This window comes from Hippocampus guttulatus, chromosome 7 (assembly GCF_054856545.1).
Source record: "Hippocampus guttulatus isolate MCC_2025c chromosome 7, RoL_Hgut_1.0, whole genome shotgun sequence".
Classification (NCBI taxonomy): domain Eukaryota; kingdom Metazoa; phylum Chordata; class Actinopteri; order Syngnathiformes; family Syngnathidae; genus Hippocampus; species Hippocampus guttulatus.
In genome coordinates this window covers 13,388,631-13,409,420 of record NC_141267.1, presented here as the reverse complement: position 1 = coordinate 13,409,420, position 20,790 = coordinate 13,388,631, and the positions used below count along the sequence as shown (strand labels likewise).

At 42.0% G+C, this 20,790-nt stretch overlaps 1 protein-coding gene and 1 non-coding gene across 2 annotated transcripts in view; one reads left to right on the top strand and one right to left on the bottom strand.

Annotated features, from left to right (window-relative positions):
- xpr1a (xenotropic and polytropic retrovirus receptor 1a) overlaps positions 1 to 20,790 on the top strand; it is a 56,733-nt gene that overhangs the window by 17,167 nt on the left and 18,776 nt on the right. The window contains exons 3-4 of the mRNA XM_086114911.1: positions 17,168 to 17,269; positions 20,499 to 20,719. Coding sequence (XP_085971037.1) covers positions 17,168 to 17,269; positions 20,499 to 20,719 — 323 coding nt within the window. The remainder of the gene's footprint in view (positions 1 to 17,167; positions 17,270 to 20,498; positions 20,720 to 20,790) is intronic.
- trnas-uga (transfer RNA serine (anticodon UGA)) lies at positions 11,021 to 11,102 on the bottom strand. The gene has a single exon. It is a non-coding gene; the product is annotated as a tRNA-Ser (tRNA).

Here is a 20,790-nt window from a genome sequence, read left to right as displayed (position 1 = left end):
AGCCTGCCATGCATGTTTTTGGAATGTGGAGTACCCGGAGAAAACCCACGCAGGCCCGGGGAGAACTGGGAGACTGGAGCTGGAATTGAACCCGGTACCGCTGGACTGTGAGGTCGATGCGCCAACCACTGGCCCACCGGGCCGCCCACGTATAATACATTGAAAAGTTATTCTAGTCTCATACTGTTTGAGAATCAATTTGCCAGAAAGAAGTCAATCTCAGTAGATTCAAAAGTGATTGACAACAATCTTAGAGTGAGTCAAAAATGAAGTCAAATTTGAATTTGTGCAATTTGACTTGTTAAAGTGCTATTATGTTGACAAGTAGAGCCGTGTTTCAGACTTTTTGTTCTGGTATTTATGACGTACTGTGTCCATGACACAGTGAATTGCTGTCAAACTATGAATGCGACTATTTGTGTCTTTTATCTGACCTTTCGCCATGACAAAGGTATACATTCAGTGTCCTCGACTGACCGAAATCAAACCCTTTTGTCAGAAAGACTCAGCCAAGTATGATATTGGTGTAAATATATTCTCCACAGTGAAGCAGTTTCACATTTGATCACAAGAAGGCAAAATGAGAACGAATAGGTGAGAAATCCCAGCAGGATTTGCTTCCTGCGTACCTGCAGGTGCCTCCGCTTCTTGGGATCGGAACGTCACACGAGCCGCCAGACACTGTTCGGCTAACAGATTACATTGCCCAAATATTCTACATGAGCGCTTGTGAGATACTTTGCATAACCAGCGTGTAAGTTGTGGAATGAGTCCTTCCAGTCTGCCGATTCCCACTGGAGCCAAGTGGAAATATTACAATCTGTTTCCATGTTGCTTTTATTTCCGTGCCATTTCACACCTCACTGCTTTGAGGCAGTGTTATTTTTATGATTCTTTTTTTTTTCCACGGGGAGAGGTCATACAAATGGCATCTGCCTCAGTCTTAGAGGGAAGTGTTGAAGGGAACATAAAAAGAAGTTTAATGGTTCAGAAATAAGCTCTCAGTATCTCTCAACATCAACAGAATTGACTGATTTCAGGAAATCTGTTTTCCAGGGTAGCAGTCGGAAAGGTCAACTGAGGTACTCGGGTGCAAGTGATTAAACATCCATTGGGACTGGGTACGGTCGGAAACGATACTTGTGATTGGTTCATGGGCGTTAGAAATGGACGCTGGTGCGAGCTGGTTGCCGTGGACACTGCCGTCTCTCAGTGGCCGTGGCAAAGTGACGGGTCTGCTTGTGCCAAGTGTTTTTGTTTTGTTTTTTTCCTCAGTGAATTGCATTTGCATTGTAATAAACGCATTGACTCAATCTCGGGGACACAAACAACTTGCATTGTAGTGATTAATAGTAGCCTCTCGTCAAACTGTTGAGTGTGGAGGCATAATGTCAGTTATTATGGCTTTGTCACCTCTGTTTGTACACACCGAACTCAAGTATGTAATAATAATAATAGATACGGAACTGTTGTTTGGCTTGGGGCCTCGATTTGCACGTTGTGCTTCCTTTTTTCATGACGCATGTTCGGACTCCACTTCTTCAGTTTTATATACAGTATATATACAGGTGTATATATATATATATATATATATATATGGGTTTTTTTTCCTGGTGGGTTGAGGACTTCACATTGTGCTGGGACATTTCTGAGAGGCTAGAATGTTGATACACAATAAGGACAGAAAACAGGGAAAAAGACAGCAGCCCGAGCTGCAATCGAACCGAGATATTTATAATGTCCTGTGGAAGCACAAATAGATGAAGTTGTTAAACTTGATGGTCTCAGTGGTCAGTTGAGTAGCCAGCAGAGCATAAACAACCACCTCAACTGCACTGTGGTAAAATGCAGCATTATAACATCCTTTCACGAGAATTTTTGAACTTGTTGTGGGTTGGGTGTGTGCAGTGAAGTCATGTAAATCTACCTGTCCCTCACTTTGCATCAAACTAAACAGAATGATTTCCCATCAGCCCTTTCGCTCCTCCGCCGCAGCTTCCACCCATTCTTCCCGCCATGATTGTCTCTCAAGGCCGACCGGTGACATGCACCCGCTAAACCCTCGCTTGGTTACCTTGACAACTGGCTTTTTCGCTCTTTGGGCGTGGCACCACTCAGGTTCTCAGTAATGGCGTGATAAGTGCTACGATTATGTAAATCATGTTCAAGCAAAGTGTTTTTTGCAGGGAAAAAAAAACACTCTCGCTCCAGTTCGCACAATTCAATCGAGAATATATCCGTTGTTACAAAGTCTCAGAACTCCTAAAATATAGACTTTAGTCAGACATGAGTAGAAGCGAACCTACATTGGTACCTTGACGTTTAAGTTTATCATGCTGTGACTGAGCTAAACATTGGAGCAGTCTTGTCTCAGATCTCCTGCTGTAGGATTTTGGGGGAACACCTTCTCAAACGAGCTCTCAACTGTATTCGTGCACAGAAATTTTTCTTGCCAGGTGGCAATTTTGCAATTCTGTTCAAATGTATATTGGGTGGCAATGGGCAAAGGAATAAATGCGCTTGGAAGTATACAGTATATCGACTTTTGGGACAACGTGTACGTTCTTACAGAAGTAAAGACAAAGATTTTTGAGTAGGAAGTGTAAATTGATTTATAGCTTAAATTATGGTTCTTATCGCTTCACACCAAGGTGGTGTCTAATAAACCAAGGTCCTTGTAGTGGGTGGCACCGAACTTGCTGGACTTTTCCCTACTGTTCATGGGCTGAGAAATATACACCGAGTTATAGCTCATAGTCTTCGTGTTATTTTTATGGAGAACAATGCTGCGGCTGAGCAGGCAGTGACACCGTCGCAGGAAAAAAAAAAAACATTCAAACATGTAATATAGGGCGTAACTTGAATTCATATAAAAGCATTCAGTGTGTAATTGTTGTTCTTGTGTTCCTGAAATATCTTGAGATGTCCGTTAGAGAAGATTGTCTTACGGTCTATTAACATGTGCACAGCTTGTCAGAAAATGACAACATTGACTATATGTCCTATTCATGTTGCTCTCTGACCTTCTTGCTTTTTCCACCAGATTGTTTGGTCATGTGTGTGAGCTGTGCGCAACTACGGATGCACGAAATTGACATGAATCTTGCATAAACCTTCATCTAAATTATGGAGTTTAGACAAACAGTGTTGAGGAAGAGCCGCGTGTGCTTGTGTGTTTACGTGTGTGCGCGTTTGTGTCTGCACTGGGTCTGTTGTCTGTATTGTGAAATATCTATAATTTAGTCAAAAGCTCTTCCACTGAAACTCACTTAGCGGTCGTATGCGGTGGTGCTTTCCTTGATGTGAGTGAGGACACAGTACACCTTGTAAAATGGTACAGTGGTCCTTCTTTGTGGGCAAATGCAAAGAGTACGCTTTCAATGACTCCCCCTTTCTCACCGACACAGATTTTCCATCTATGACACTCCCGAGTCAGTGATTCAAAACTGTATGAAATTCCAACATCATGTTGCTGTGATGAAGGGGTGAACTTTTATTATTATTTTTTTCTTTCATGTGTAATTGGATGAGAAATATCTGAAGGATACCACAGTGATAGAATGGACACAAAGAGTTCTTTGGACTGAAATTCAGCCGTATCCCAGACCATGCAATCATGATTCTGGCTATTGCCAGTACATACTTGTATGTATATACTGTACATACCTCAGGCCACAGTCCGTTCAGCGATAATCACTCTTCCCTAAGACTGATTGCCACCCCAGGAATTTTGCACCGTCACAGACACCTCTGTTTGCTCAGACAGATGACTTTAACTCATTCACTCCCAAAGACGTTTTTAAACGTCTTTTCAGACTTGGTCTAGAATTGGCTGGTACTGAATGAGTTAAGAGCTACTAGGGCCCCAGAATGTTCACAGGCAGATAGCAAGACAAAGCATAGCTTTCAACCTACCCTTATGTGTATTTACTTCAATTCAGACTGACTTGCTGGCGGTTTTGCTCGCAGAATTTGTCCTTGTAAGACGAAGCAGCTTGTACACCAACAGGTTTATATGCGCGGTCGAGGTGGCACACTTAAGTAGAGATTTACAAGCACAAGGGCGCCCAAGCAACGACCCCGTGTGAGTTCACTGTGCCTTTCCAATGTGAAACATTAACAGAGCCGAGGCCTCAAGCTGCTGTTAGCGCTGCCATTGGCCAGACAAACGCAATCAAACTCACTTTGTTACGTCATTCAACGTCACTTTCATTCGTGTCAAAAATCACTTTAAAAAATATTCCTTTTAACCGCCTGGTATCCACGCCAGACTGTTTACTCACAGACACTTAATAAGGTGCAACTGCAGAATTTAATAGGCTGCGATGAAAACTATATCCAAAATTCTTCATGACCAAAATAACCAGAACATTTGGCTGAATACAGAGCGAAGCCAAGCAGTGGTGGGTGCCTCACTGTACACAAGAGACAAGGAGCAGGAAACAGACAAGCTGTACAAAGAAATGAACCAAAATTTACCCAGGTTATCAGTATTAGTACAATATTGCTCAAGTAAAAATAAAATAAAAACACAGCTAAATGCCTTAAAAGTGTTTTAAACACATTTAATTTTCTATTTAAAATTAGAAATCAAGTTTATTTTCCAATGAGTTACTGGAGAGAGCAGCAACCAAAAAGTTGAAGAAGGGAGTTTCTTACAAGAAGCCACAAAACGTACTTCAGATGACAGCGGTGATATATTTAACGACAAGCAAAGTTACCTTGGTGCACAAATTTGGAGATGGTGATCGCAATGATGAGTGAGAAGATTTGACATGTTGATATGGCAAGCACAAACATAACCTCTGTCAGCCTCGGTGAAGGTTGTAATTCTTGTTTTCAAGGGTAGAATATTAGGCGAAGTTCCAGGTGGTCATGACAGTCAGTTTTGCCTGAATCGTAGTGCACCTTGGAATTTTGACCATTTTTATCTATATCCTTTTTATCTATTTCCATTTGTCATGTCAGGGCCGAGTCGTATTCAATTATTTTACATTTATGTTGTTGCCGTGCACGTTAATGACCTTTTTTTTTCAAAGGTGTTTTAAATCCAGTTCTTCCAATTATCCAATCATATTAATTTTATTTTCTACAGTCATGTGAATCAGGACCTGTACAGTCCAAAAATCTGTTGGAGTAGTCAATGTAAAAAATATATATATATAAATATGTGCACACCTTGAAATAAATATGTTGAAGCAATTTTTGCTGCAATGGCAGCATCTCCACCTGTAATTTGTGAGTGAGTGTATATCAATACTCTTGATGATGCATTCACTCACAATGCCATGCAGAGTGGTGTACAACTCCCCCTTGAGGCTGATACCTGTTGACGAGCCGAGCTGGCGTTTCCCCCATCCATCACAATAAAGTCGTTTATATGGAGCTCAGCTCTGTGACAATTTAGGGTCCTTAAAGGACATTTCCAGCCTGTTGGAATGAATAACATATCAGCTTTGCGCAGGTTACACAAGCTCCCAGATGGGGCCCTCTTTGTCACATCCATCATTTGCTGATGTAGTGGTAGGAAGGTGCGGGGTGGCGGGGGGGGGGGGGGCAGGTGACAGAGAGTGGATGGGGGCTCCCTTGTCCACCAGAGTGACCATGCGTCGATTTTGCGGATTCTACTCATCTTGGGGAAACTAGAGGGGATTAGAACAAGATTTCACCCATCGGTGACGGACGACATGCAACAGGGATGAGCTGGGGTTGGATGCGACATTTGACAGATTGTCCCCATCTTTGATGCTTTGAGGGCTGCGACTCCCATGGGACGATTCTCTCATCAGCCCACCATGCTGTCATTACAGACCTGATTAAATTCAGCCACTAGAATGTAATGTCGCTATTTGATGTGATATATTTTACGCACACACACACACACACACTTACTTCCCGTAAGTGTTCTTAAATTCACGTGGGACACAATCACACATCCAGCTTCGGTGGACTCACAGGCAAAGCCGTGTTATTAGCCTACCTGTAATTGAGGTTTCATAGTAAGTGCTGTTTATCTGCCTCCATACACACGCCTGCAGCGGCCCAATGTCATCCACGGGTCATAATTAATCTCCAAAAGTAGAATCCAACATGCGATTTGTGAAATGATTCTTATTCGCCTTTGCATTGCTGACGCGCACAACAATTGGCAGCATTCGTTAGTCGTCATCGTTTTCCCAGAGCAGATTTTTCATAACAATGATCGAGAGATTTTAGGCTGGAATCACACACATACTCCCAGTGGGGCATTCAGTGTGAAAGCGTTTTCATGTTTCTATGCCAATGAGTACCTGGAGTCTTGCCCTATCCATGTTACAGGTCACTATTGCAAATGATTTTTTGGAGGGTGGGGATATATACATAAATTTGGATAGAATTTTACAAGCTTAAATAAAATGTTTGTTCATGTGGATATAGTTTGGATTCAGTCCTCCAATTTTTCTTTGATTGCGTATTTATAGAAGGTGTTCTATATTTATCGAATTAAGAGATGGTCCGATGCCAAGACAAATGTAGACAGGTACAACAGATTTTGAACAGTAGACTGATTTCTACAGCATGGCATGCATCCCCCGCCACACTAAAACCCCGGAGTCCTCCGAGCCACACAAAAAGGAGTTGTGGCCTCGAACAATTCTGGTCACTAGCATCACTAAAGATCATGCAGTGACACTCTCACCAATGCAGCACAGTGCTCAGGGACCCTTCTGAGGATAAAGTGGATTGGAAATGAATAAATGTCAGCATTTTTCTATCCTCTGATTGGTTGGTCAGAGCACGCCAAGTCGTGTATTGAAGTGTTTGTTTTATCATGTTGTTAGATAAACATACCGTTTTTTTTTTTTTAGCCTTGATGTAGATGGGACACTTGAGTTTCTCTCTATGTTTTCTGTAATTGTGATAGTGGTTGCGTTAGAAGGGGGATTAAGTTTGCTAAGGTTCAGGTAGCCCATCACTGTTTCTTCATTAACCCTTACATGCACAAATAATAATAACCGACATCAGGATTTTTTTTTCTCAAGCGTTTTGTATAATGGCAGTGGATGGCGACACACATAAGGAAGGGTAGTGGTTGATGCACAACTGTGATATTAAGGTAAATGAATAAAAGAAAAAAACAACATGTGAATAGCTACTCTAATAACCGCTGTCCCTGAAAGGGTTAAATACAATTATGGTAAAATATGTTCACTCTATGTGGAAATATTCCTTTGATGCATTGCAGCATTACCATGTCGGGTATCAGGGAAAGTAGCCATTTGAAATGGTTTTGTTTTTTGGTCGCTATAGCGATTTTGCAGGGACATTTAGCATTCAGGTGGTGTCGACCGCTCTTCCCTTCCACTTCTTTGTGATATATTCACACAGAGGCCCAATCACAAAGCTGAATATTGATTTGCAGCCACACAGAAAAGCCCCGTTGCCTGCGATGCAATACGTTGAGCAAGCTTAATCAACGCCTATTGATTACTCTACGCTGACCGCCTGCAATTTTGTGTTCGACGTTATCTGCTGTTCCAAGTGTCATGTTTCACGCTGTTGTTTTGTCACCATCGCGGTATGATTCAATCTGCTAGCATTTTATCAGTGAGTCTGCATCTGATACAGTAATCAACGCAAACACATTTCAATCGTGTTTTGATCAAAGCGCCGTGTCCAGACTCGGTAACACCTGCTCATTGCCATGCGAGCACACAACCATGCAGTGATGTGGCAGCAATTGGCTGCCGCAGTGGCCAGGCCAACTCCCGTAGTTGGTTGCTAATGGCTACGGGATCCAGGCGAACGAGAGGGTGGGGGGTGGGGGGGTGTCGATAATGACAATGTCACTCCCAGCCAACCAGCCCGCTAAAAAGAGGAAAGGACACTCGCACATGCACATCGTTTCTGCAGCAAATGGAGGGCAGCAATTTTCCTCCTACCAGGTGGTTGTCCGTTATTATAGACGTCAAAAAGCAGCAAGGTGCATTTGTGATTTTCTCTTTGCTTTGAAGAACCGATTTTCTTTGAGCTGAACCGTGTTCACATTTATTCTCCGCAAATATTCATTTCATTCGAGGACAGACGTCTCTGACACGATTTGCTTTCTTTGTCGACATGCCAAGCGCATTTGTCTTAAGATTTTATCACATTCATATCATCTCTATTAGGTTTCATACTACTAGAGGGGGCAGTGTTCCTTTTTCATTAAGTCTACTCGAGTGTTTAATGGGCCTTTACCAGACAGTTAATATCCTTTATTCATTCATCAAGTTTGTCAAATCATTAAAAAAAAAAAAAAAATCAGAGTGGTGTACCCACGAACTGTCTTTGTTTCAGAATGATCCCTGACATATCAACACTGCTGTGTTTTCGCCGCTCATAATGGTGATCAGAGCAAATCGAGCTGATGCAAAGCCTTGCAAAAATCAACAGCACAGCCCCCTCCCTCCCCCCCGTCTCTTGTGTACTTGTTCACACATTTTTTCTTTTTCTTTTTTTTAACAGACGCCATAAGGCACAGTGCGCTTTCAATAGAAGTTGCGGTGTTACAGCTCCAGTTCAGTCGAGAAATGTGACCATGTTTTAAGCGTGTAAATTACTAAACCGTTGCTGAAGCGCTTTCCTTCAATGTAAAAGACATAAATGCGAAATGCCATAAAATTCCCACTGGCCAGACCGTTCGGTATACAGTAGCTGCTCATCATTGTGGTTGAAGATTGACTGCTCTGCATCTCTTGCACAGATTTGACCAATTTCTCATTGCTTAATAAATAAACTTAAATATGTGTAAATCTTTCTGTTGAACCCTTTCATGCACCCTGTAACCGAATAACCTGATAAGCTGTCCACTGTAGTAACCGATGGCCCTGAAAGGGTGAATACAGCTCTGGTATTGGAATGATCTGCAGATGGGATGAGTGGCGCTACTTTTTTCCGCATGTGCAATGCAAGTGAACTGAAGTCAGGTGACCTTGACGATTTCATCTGCGGCCTCTCAGCACCGACAGCCCTCCTGTTGTTTTCTGTATGAATGCAGCGGGTTGAGCACAGCGCCCTCATCGCTTCCACTCGGTCGCGTGTGGATCATTTTAACAAGCTTGTTGGAGCGGAAAGACCAGGAGAGTTCGCACCATTTTAGCTGTAAAGGAAAGCAGAGTGAAAAGAAAGTGGAGGAGGCAAACACGGATTGCATGTGAGAAAAATCAGGAGAAAGGTGCGAAGTCCACGAAAAGTTGACAGCGTGGTGTTATTTGGCCATGCAATGAAACATAAAGCATCACCTATGTGCTCGCCTTGGTGGAAATTATTCTGTTTGAAGAAAGAACAGAACATAAACATTATTGCTGTCTGGGACTTTTTAGGCCAGCACGATAATCTAACAAATCACATTTTGAGGTTCAACAGTCAGGGTTTAAATATGAACTCTGGAAAATATTTGGAGAGTTCACGTGTAAGGTTGTCCTTTCGTTCATGCATTTCGTTTTCAATAATTCTTCCATTTTTAATGGGATGACGATTGACCATCACCCGCTGATAATATATTCCAACTGAAGCTGTACACAGTATATTTTAAAAAAATTGCGCAGTATAATTTGTTCACACAGTATTAGCTGCAGTATACTGGGAAATGTTGACGAAAAACATGTATCTCATAAATAAATGGGACTCGGTGAAAAAGCTGTGCATTCACATCCTCCTTGAAGATGACCCCTCTCTCTCTCCCTCTCCCACTCTCTCTCTCGACTGAGAGACTCTCCTACCTCCTCATATCCCAGCTCAGCGCTATTTCTTCCTGTACGTCTCCTCTAATTGAGTAATTTGATTTCCTCTCCTATATGTGTAATTTTTCCAGCTCGGTGAACAGATGCATATTTAGCGGAGAACAACCTGCTCTATGGCCTCCTGAGGTCTGTTTCACCATATTGTCGCATGTTCTCATATAGTGTAGCGACTCGCTTATATGCTGTGTGAGTACCTTCAGTGGATTCAGCATTTGGCACAGCCGCACAATCAAATGCAAACTGCAAATGCAAAATGTTGACAGTGGTTTTTTTAGCATGTTTGGGTCGAACTATCACAGTCATCCTGAACTTTCTGGATTTGGTCACATGATATTTTTAACAACTTACTGTATTGGCCCAAATATAAGACGGTATTTTTTGCATTGAAATAAGACTGAAAAGGTGGGGGTCGTCTTATATTCGGGGTCTAGATATTTTACCCATTCATGACGCTAGATGGCGCCAGATATCATTGAAGCGAATGCTGAACTTGACTCCCAAGGCCAAAGTGAACCCCTGTCACGAAGAATAAAAATAGCGGTAGCACGAAGAAGAAAAATAAAAAATAGCGGTCAGGAAGAAAATAATAGAAGAGATAACAGAAAATGGAGAAATGTAGCGACAATCTGGAGAAAAGTGGGTCAAAGATTGGCCAGGTTAACCAGCAGCTGAGGAGAAGTTGTGATGTAATTTACATTTCAAAAACCAGAAGCTATTCATTTACGAATGTGACTGCACTTTAGTTTACATATTTAAATGTTCAGATATTAAGATTTGAATGAGGCAAAATAACATGCTTTTTCTCTCAAATATATTGTTATAATCATTTGTTTCAGATGTACTGTAATTATTTTCTGTATAAAAAATTATTTGGTGTTCAAAAAGTCTTTTTTCAAATTTGAGTCTTGAAAAAGAGGGGGTCGTCTTATAATCAGGGCCGTCGGGCCAATACGGTAGTGGCCGTGACGTTAATTTCGCTCTGCAGCAGACGACAGTATTGCCCAACATGGTGGCCCCTCCGCCCCCTTGGGTAGATGAAAATTGATGATTTAATATGTTCAATTTTCATTCCACAAATGCCTTTCGAACTGTGATGGCACATACAAAAATATTTGCTCCCCTAAAATGACAACTATCAAGGACGTAACACAGGGTGAAGTGTTACCTTTGACTCTTGAAAGTCCTTCACAGTCACACACATCTTTAGTATCCTAACTTCACTTGCATATTCATAGAAAATTCAGAAAGGTAAATCGCGTTGCCGGCAGGATTCGAACCTGCGCGGGGACACCCCAATGGATTTCAAGTCCATCGCCTTAACCACTCGGCCACGACAACTGCTTGTAATGCTTCTCGTGGTAAAAGGTGACAACAAAACGTGCGATTGATTCTCAAGCAGGTTGTACCCCGGTCCAGGTTACCCCGCTTTTTACCCAAAATTACCTGGGAGAAACGCATTCTCTCACACAGACCAGTGAGCAGACATCAGTGCAGATTATGAGCTCAACACTCGTAGTGATGCGAGCGTGCGATGTCGTTTGCACTCCCTTGTTGCCAGTTGATATTTGGGACCTGCTGAGATTGCAGTCTGCTGGTATAAAAAGTACACAAGAAGAAGAACCGGGGGAAGTGGCTCCCGAGCCTGCCTGCGGTCTTGCTTGGCTGCCTGTGAGTGTGCATTTCTAATGTTCCCCTGGCCTACATCACAGACGTGATTGGGAGATTTAATTGTGGCTGCAGGGCCGTACGGGGATTCGTGAGTCCCCCCCCCCCCCCCCAAAAAAAAAGATGAGACGAAAGAATAAGGGTGCGGGTGTGAGTGTAAGCACCGGATTTTTGTGCTGTTTGTTTCTTCCTTAATGTCGGGCAATGTAGGAAGCTAAGTCAAATATAGTTTCATATATTATGCACTCAATAGGTTAATATTAGACTAGAGATAAGTCAGTCCTGCTCTTTGTTATAGAACAGTTTATCTTTTGCTTGTGCGTGCACATGGAGGATACATATTAGCCACGGCAATGATAATGGAAAAGCCTCCTTGGCGACACGAGCCAATTGCTCTCAGGACATCGGAAGATGTCATAAAATGGAGTCAATGGAGTCGAGACAAACAAATTGGGTGTGCGCACGTTCGTCCCTTGATTTTGGAGGATCGAGATGGGATGCAGGCATTTTGCCGATCCACCACAAAATTACAAATGCTGTCTAATTTCTTAAATGTTTATTAAACGTAAATGCAAAAGCTTTTCATTTGGAGGGGGCGATTGGTCTGTTGAATCAAAATGTTTGAATTCTAATTATAACCGTTGTGGTCACACAACCAACTCTTTAACTCATTCATTCCACAAGACGTACTTGTACGTCTTTTTAAAATTAGGCCCCGCCTGCCAAGGGCGTACTTGTATGTCTACGTCTTTTTTTTTTTTTGCGTCATAGAGAGGAGGAGGGTCTGATGCAATCTGTGAATGAGAATAAGCATTGTAAATCATGTAAAAAAGCGTCCAGTAGGTGGCAGTGGTGCCTCACGTGCTTTTACAAAAAGCTATTTTCTCAGTTTTTTTGCCCAGGAATCGCCATTTTCATGAAATGTTGCCATTTTGTAATGCCGATTGCTGAAGAATGGAAAAAGATAGAAACAACATTTTTTTTCTGCTGAAAGAAGAGAGTCCAAACTTTATTTGGTTTATATAGCATTAGAACCAAATATTCTGTGGGCCTTGCAAGATCAGTCAAAATCCAGTAAAACGCTGTGTTTGAGGAGTTTGCTCCAGTGAAAATGGCTGGGATTGAATGAGTTAAATCAGCAAAAAATAAGTGCCTCTAAATGACAAATAAATAATGGCAGGTGAAGTGGCAGAAATTCATTCTAATTGAAATGCAAATGTATTTCTTTTTGGCAATGCTCAAAATATGCATAAGATGTGTGAGTTAATCATTTTACTGATGTAAACTTAGTATCGCCATCAAGGATTTATTTGCCAGAGTGTTGGGGTCATGTGACAGAATTGTCTTTCTTTTTTTTTTACGGGGGGTAGTGAGGGGTGGTTGACTTCAGGGGAAGCTGTCTCATCATTTATTTATACAGTCTACAGAAGATGGGGTGAGCGAGCGAGGGGGGATGGCGAGGAGGGCCGATGCCGTCGACGACTGGCTCGCTTTGGGAATACTGGAGGTCAAGTCAAGAGTTGTTGTTTTTTTTCCTGGCTAGCAACGCAATTCTTTGTGTCTGTGCTGCCTGCACGATGCATTCAACTTCTTTTGCTGCTCTTATTTACACATTAGCGGTTTTAAGATAATCAGAGCAAAATCTACAAAATCATGGTTCATGTTTTGGTATAAAATCGCTGACATGTGAAGTGTAAGACTTGTGTACAGGACAAATAAAAATCATTCAACAGTACAACCTAAAATAAATATCATATTAATTAATACGTACGGTCATACCTCGGTTTTCGACCATAATCCGTTCCAGAAGGCTGTTCGAAAAGCGATTTGTTTGAAATCCGAAACTATTTTATTAGCCCATGATTTGGGGCTCGATGCAAAAATAACATAAAAACAGTCAGATTTGCGAGAGGAGTCAAGTGGCGTATTCGGGTTTGATCAGTTTGGTCGAAAACCGGTTTTCCGTAGTAATCCGAGGCGTAAAAATATCAAATTTTCTGGTCGAAAACCGATTTGGTTGAGAACAGAGACATTCGAAAACCGAGGTTTGACTGTATTCCTAAATGTAATACAATATGTACATTAAAATTCAATGTGCTTTGTCGGTGTGATTTCAAAGAAAGTCCAAATAATTTCAAAAGTCGCCACACATTCAGTTTCTTTTATTCAAATATGACCTTCTAAATCTGCCTGTGCATTTCATTTCACAACCCGTTGTGTGAATATTATTTACCTTGAATGCAATTAAGAATCTTTGCTAAATGCTTCCTACTTCTGACGATTTTGATTTATTGATTTAGTTTAGCTTTGATTGATGCCAACATAATTCCCATAACATGCAGATGCGGCTGTTGTAAAGAAGACGTCTGCTTGAAGAATAAAGTGCGGGTGGGATTTTTTCCACACATACAGTACACACACGCAAAATAAGGTTTAATGAATCTCTATTTATGACTTTCACTTTTTTTAACCGATAGAGAGAAATAAATTCACTTTTCGACTATATTCCAATGGAATGTGATGCACCTTCGTATCTCTGGCCATTAGATTCATTTTTCATTTGTCGGTTGCTATTACCGTTTGTCCTATTCGATTCAGAAGAAATGCAGTCGTCTCCAAAGAGTCTGCCTCCCTCCGGTGTAGGATGTTGAAATAAATCTCTCATCTGGCCAGACGAGCGCTAATAAGGAGCCACGGTGTGCAGCCGTAATAGAAGCTGTGAGATTTACACGAAACGCTCTTGTTAATTCAATTAAAGATGCGCCGTGCAAGGCTAATCACCGCATGGATTTGAACATTTTAGATGATCGGGCTTTCATTGGATTTACGGGAGCTGAGCTAAGAAGACCTAATGAAGCGATGTTCATGCGTGCTCAGGCAGCGGCTGAGCAAGATGATCTAGCGAGGCCGGAACCGAGGCCTCGTGTGCGGATTCAAAGACGATGGCCGCCTTTGTTCTTTCACGTCACGTGACCTTGGGACTGAAGTGAAATGGCACGCACTCACACACACACCTGTGCGCACTGTGTGTCCTGGGTCAGCAGGAGAATCCAGACTAAGCTTTCATCCTCGATTTCCTCATTCACACTTCGTTATCGTTTTTATGCGGCAAGGTAGCAAGAAATGGACGAATTCCTCCCAAAAAAACGATTCCAGTAAATATGCTTTACTGATTCTGGCTATCTCCTCGTCTCATCCAGAAAACTAAATAAAATAATATTGTATCCCATCTTAAATGTCAGGCCAATGGGTTCTTGTTATTCCGCAGGGACAAACGCCACTTGGCCTTTTCTTTGAAATCAATTCAGTACTTCTGACGGTTGACCTAAGGCAGTGCTTCCCAACCTTTAGCGAGCCAAGGCTCCCCTATGACATTCAGAAAAATCTCATGACCAAACAAACGTCTTTTTTTCTTTTAATTTCGAATATGCAGTCAAAAGAATGCCCGAAGTGTGACTACTGATATCACAGTCTCATCCACATGTGCTCACAAATAGATTTTGTGTGAAATCTGTGCCTGCTGACATCATCGCAGGAAGTACCGACTGCCATAAGCGCATATCAACCCGGTTGGGAATGGCCGACCCAGATGAAGTTCTCTCTTGGTTCAGTAAGTTCAGATCAAATCGACTGCTGCCGACTTTATGAAATGGTAAATGGGCGTTCACCTGTATAGCGCTTGTAGAGCACTGTTTCCTCATTCAGCTACTGATGAGGCAGCATGAGGAGCAACTAGCGGTTCGGTATATTGCTCAAGGACACTTCGACTGGGTCACAATGGTTGAGAGACGACCGCTCTACTCTACTTGTATTGTTAGCCGTGCCGCCCCAATAAAAGATGGCAATTTATCAATATCGGGCGGCCCGGTGGTCCAGTGGTTAGCATGTCAACCTCACAGTGCAGAGGTACCAGGTTAAATTCCAGCTCCGGCCGACTTGTGTGGAGTTTGCATGTTCTCCCCGGACCTGCATGGGTTTTCTCTGGGTATTCCGGTTTCCTCCCACATTCCAAAAACATGCATGGGAGGCTGATTGAACACTCCAAATTGTTCCTAGGTGTGAGTGTGAGCGCGATTGGTTGTTCGTCTCTGTGTGCCCTACGATTGGTTGGCAACCGGTTCAGGGTGTCCCCCGCCTACTGTCCGAAGACAGCTGGGATCGGCTCCAGCACCCCCCGCGACCCTTGTGAGGATAAAGCGGATTGGAAAATGAATGAATTTAGCAATATTGTATTTATTTATTTTAAACTATTGTCCAAGTGTAAAAGGAAGCTAACCTCCATAGCAGTGGTTCTTAACCTGTGTTTGATTGAACACGAGTGGTTCGGTGATTCTGTCTCAGTGGTTCGACGGAGCCTCTGCGATGGAGGTTGACATACCCGACTCAACATGTCAATTAGTTATGACACGCCCGCTTGGCCATCACTGGCTGGTTCATTTTGTGCACAATTTAAAAAAAACTTGTACTTCTGACTTGAAAATTTCTGGAAGTTTTTTTCTATTTTTAATAAATGTGCTTTTTTTTAATGTCTTGAATTTGTAAAAATAAATAAATAAATAACCCCCCCCGCAAATGAAGGTTTCGGTGAACGTGCATATGAACTGGTTGGGTTCGGTACCTCTAACAAGGTTAAGAACCACTGCTCTATAGTAATTCTTTGCCAGTAGTCATTTTGGATATGTCACCCACAACGGTGACCAGGATAAATTGTATTGACCCATTGCAGCTACTTCACGTGATCACGTGAGTGCACCAAGACCGACGGCGAAAGTTGATGACGGCCGAATCGAAGTAGACGGGGTTGGGAGGCGATGAATTGTTTCAGCCCTTTTCTTCCATCCATATGGTGTCCGTCATTATGGTTCATCTCTGTTAAGACTGCAGCTTCTTGTTTTTATAGCACTTTGTCCTTCATAGAGCATCGCCGGCTGTAGTATGTAGCTCGCTCTCTATTTTTCAACCGTTCTCATTATACTAATGATCTTGTTCGAGACGCGCTGCTCTCTCTCTCCCAAGAATGCTGCTCAAATAAGGCGAAAGGTTAATTTCTATCACAGCTGCTGTGTGAACTTCCCTTTTTCCTTTCCTATTACATTTGCCCTTCCGCGATGAAGTGTTTGCTCCTGCGGCGTGTGGTTTATTTTACGGGATCGAAGGCAGGATCTCATCTTTTTTTCTTTTTTTTTTGCCTTGTAAAACTGTTGGATTTTCAGGACGTTGTTTCATGTTTTATACGTTTTCATCAGGCTTGGCGTGTGAGTTGTATGTGTGCACGCAGGGATATTGACAGAGTGCCCGGGGCATGTCTTTCTTATTACTTTGCAGAATAGAGAGCCTCTGATTCGAGCAGTCATTCTATTATAGCCGCTGTTTATGAGGTGACATTAGCATCGGATCTAATGCTGCCACTACTTTATCCGGCGCGATCCGGTATAAAGCTTCTTCTGTAAAGTAAATTTCAATCTGGCCTTCGTTTTAAGTGCCTCTTGAATGCACTTTAGATGATTTGGATTAGTTAATAAAATTCATGAGAGGAGAAAAAAAATTATTGTTTTACAATTGTTATGTCAACATTCTTAATGGGGGAAAAAAAAATTATGTTTGAAGTGTGATACCAGATCATCATTCCAATTTTGTTTGGGAATCCATAATTCTTAGCAATGTGTATATCAGTTGTATTTTGTCACAGTGAACAAAGCAAACTGACATTATTCTTTTTGTTTCTCTTTTCCTTCCAGTCACAGATGAGGACACCGTGAAGAGATACTATGCGAAATTTGAAGAGAGGTTTTTCCAGACATGTGAGAAGGAGCTGTTGAAAATCAACACTTTTTATTCAGGTAATTATCACCAGCCTTCTGCGAACTGTCTTATTTCATCAAATAGTGGCCTCTTCTCCAATAAACGCTGTGCCGTTTTTCACCAGTGGCTGCATCATCTGTTCAAAAAAATATTTGCCTGGGCCCATCGGTTGTCTTAAAAATCAAAATGGTCTCAGAGCATAAACCCCCCCCCACCCCCACCCCCCAATCCAACTGCAAAATAAGATTTAGTAAAATGGGAGTGGCTCCAGGTCACCTGTGCTATATTATGTTGTTACATTTTTCATAATCCATATTCCATTGCTATATTATTTAGAATTTGTACCTTTAAGTGTGAGGATTTTTTTTTTTGTGATTTACTGTTATAAAAAAGAGATTGTACAGATGAAAGACTCTCCCCGAATAAATGCCATACCTCAAATGAATGCCTGATACCCTCTGCAGTTCAGTAAATAAATACCCCTGGCCCCAATTGCATTTGTCACTCAGTCCAATTTAACACACACCGGTGTTTCATTTGTGTACGATCACACACCAGTATTGTGATAACACACATTCGAAATTTGATTATAGTTACCTCCAGGGATTCACAAGACATGTACCCTGCTAGACAAATTAATTAGCTCACCACGCTATGTAAGAATTGAACCAGAATATGCAACCTTGCTATGATGAGCAAATCCGGACCAGTGAGTATTTCAAGGGGGCACGGGAGAATGCACCCACAGCGTAATGTGAGACAGGCTGAAATATATTCTGGTAGCTGTGGACTTTTGGAAATGAACTTGAGCTCAGATGGAGGACACATGGTACTCCCTCTAGAGGTCTTTTTAGGCACTGCAGATTTTTCAGGTCGACAATAGGACAAGGTTGATTTGCCATCAGGTTCCACATCTTAAGCAGGGAGATTATTCACGGGTGGGTGAATACATCTGTAAGGTCACCGGAGAATATATTAAGCAGAGATTGAGTTCCCAAAGTACTTACTAAGCATGCTTCTATTTTTCTCGAAGGACATATTTATTTTGACGGCTGACGTCTTGCTTTATTGTACGGCTGGAGCTTTGATTGAATACTCTTCACTTCAAACGATACACCTCTTGTATTGGATCTCATTATACACGTTAACCTAATGTGGATATCCATCTTACATTCGATATCTCTTCGTATGACGCCAACTTTTTTACTGTTACTCATTAATCCCGAAACCTTAAATGCATCTCTCCGCATCCAAAAAGAAGGGATACATTGAAAAGTCAGCTGGCCTACTTAATCTGGTGCCAGTTAGGTGGCTGCGAGTCTCAGCAGTGGAGCCATGGAGATAAATTGTGTGCTGACTTCACATAACATTCTCGCCTCTGCAAAGCACTCTGTGAAAGGGGTTATGACCTCCCTTAAGCTTTTGTGCTGTACTGCGCTCAAATCCAGGTCTGTGCAGTAACACACCTGGCTGAAAATGCTGCTAAGGAAATCCCCCTAAACTCATCCTGTCTGTTTTGAGTCATCCCCCCCCCCCCCCATTATAAATTTCCATGAGAAGTGGGTGTTTAGGTTCATTAACCCATCCCTGCCTGGTCAGCTGTAGTGAATTCCACTTTTCCCACAGCACATCACAGCATCAAGGTCATGACTTTCTCACGCCTCTTACAACCGTCGCATGCTGGTGCTGAGTAAGCACATCCCATAATATTACTGTCCAAGTAGAGTATAAGCCAGGTAACGTGATATGTAGAGCCTCACCAGATAATGCACAAGGCCAGCATGTGCCTCACACAATCACAACTCATCTAGAAAGTTAAAAATCAAAAGAGTTTTGGAAGCAGTATTTACTTCAGTTCAATGGACATTGTGCTGCTCCAACAGGTGTGTTGGAGCAGCACAATGTTAAAGTAGCACTTTAATACAAACATGGAGCCAAACACAAAGTGTCAAGACTGACTCACAGAGCTGATGTAATATTAGTCCTCACAAAGGATCAAGAATGTATGCCTGTGAATATTGTTAGATTGCCTGCCTACGTGTTCAAATGCCCACTTGCTTAGCTCTGCGCCACAGATGCTATTCATTAGCCCATCAATGGCACATTGTGTTGTTTGTAAGCATTCAAGGGCAAAGCTTTATGTTTGTTTTCGTTGCACAACTTCAATTTTTTTTTGACAGCAAACCTCACATGGGAGTGGCAATATACAAACTGTATCCAATTTTTTTGTGTTTTTTTTCTATGTCAACGTATGCTTCGAGTGTTTCAAAAGTGGGTAGTGCCAGCATAGAAGAAAACAATCAGACATAAAAGATACAAATAATAACCCTTTCATGCAGCCTGTAACCTGATAACATAAGCTGTCCCTGAAAGGGTTAAATGTTACATACTATTGAGCTGCCCTGGGCTGACTCTTTCCCCATTCAATTAGATTAGAGTAACCTCGGCAATAGTTTCCCTTAGTTAGTTGTGCCATTTGAAAACAAACACCAAAAAAAAATCCATAACATCAAATCAAATCACCAATTTCATATTATTATTATTGTACATTTCATTTCTAAGGTGCCTTTCAATCCACACAATGCCACTGTACAGGACAATTAAAAGAGTTAAAATACAATCAAACATACAGTATATACTCAACAAATATATCGGCGTTGAAACGGTCGCAGCAGAATAAAGTATCTTATTAGCAGAGTCTTAATTTAGGACGAGGAAAGGGGGCATGCAAAAGTGGTCATTTAAGTCCAACAGGAGGATTTACATTAGGATAAATGCATTGAGTAGTTCATTCAATTCTATTTCTTATCACGACACCGTGGAATTCACCTCGTTTATCTTTCCGTCTGCGTGTGGTAACCTATCTCTGACCCACATAATGATTCTTCTCACATGTCAGTTCAGAGTAGACTTATAGTCTCCATACTCAGGCTTCCTGGAACGAATGGGCTGAATGCAGACAGGATGTATAATTTTTTTTTCCGCTTGTTTTGTTTGTTACTTTATCTTAAAAGCAGGAGTTTTTCATTCATCAAGATCACTGGTGTCAACCTGAATCATTATTTTATATGAAAAAAAGCCATGCATTACTGTCGCCCCATCTGTGGTTGACTGGCAACCTGTCCAGGGTATACACCACTTCTCCACCAAAGACATTTTGAATACACTCCAGCCTGAACTTTGAAAGCTGATCCTGTACAAGATAAGTGGTCGAAATTGGATTGAAACTGAAGCCCTAAACCCTCGATTTGTCTTTCCTCTTTGCAGAAAAGCTTGCGGAAGCCCAGAGACGCTTTGCCACCTTGCAGAATGAGCTACAATCTTCTCTGGATGCCCAGCGCGAAAGCAACGCTCCGCCCGGGCTGCGCAGACGAAAGACTGTGTTCCACCTGTCGCAGGAAGAGCGCTGCAAGCACCACAACATCAAGGATCTGAAGCTTGCCTTTAGTGAGTTCTACCTGAGCCTCATCCTGCTGCAGAACTACCAGGTATCAGTATGTCAGTATTTCTTGATCAACTCAAGAAAACAAAATGCAGTTCAGATTAACTTTTCGGGAGG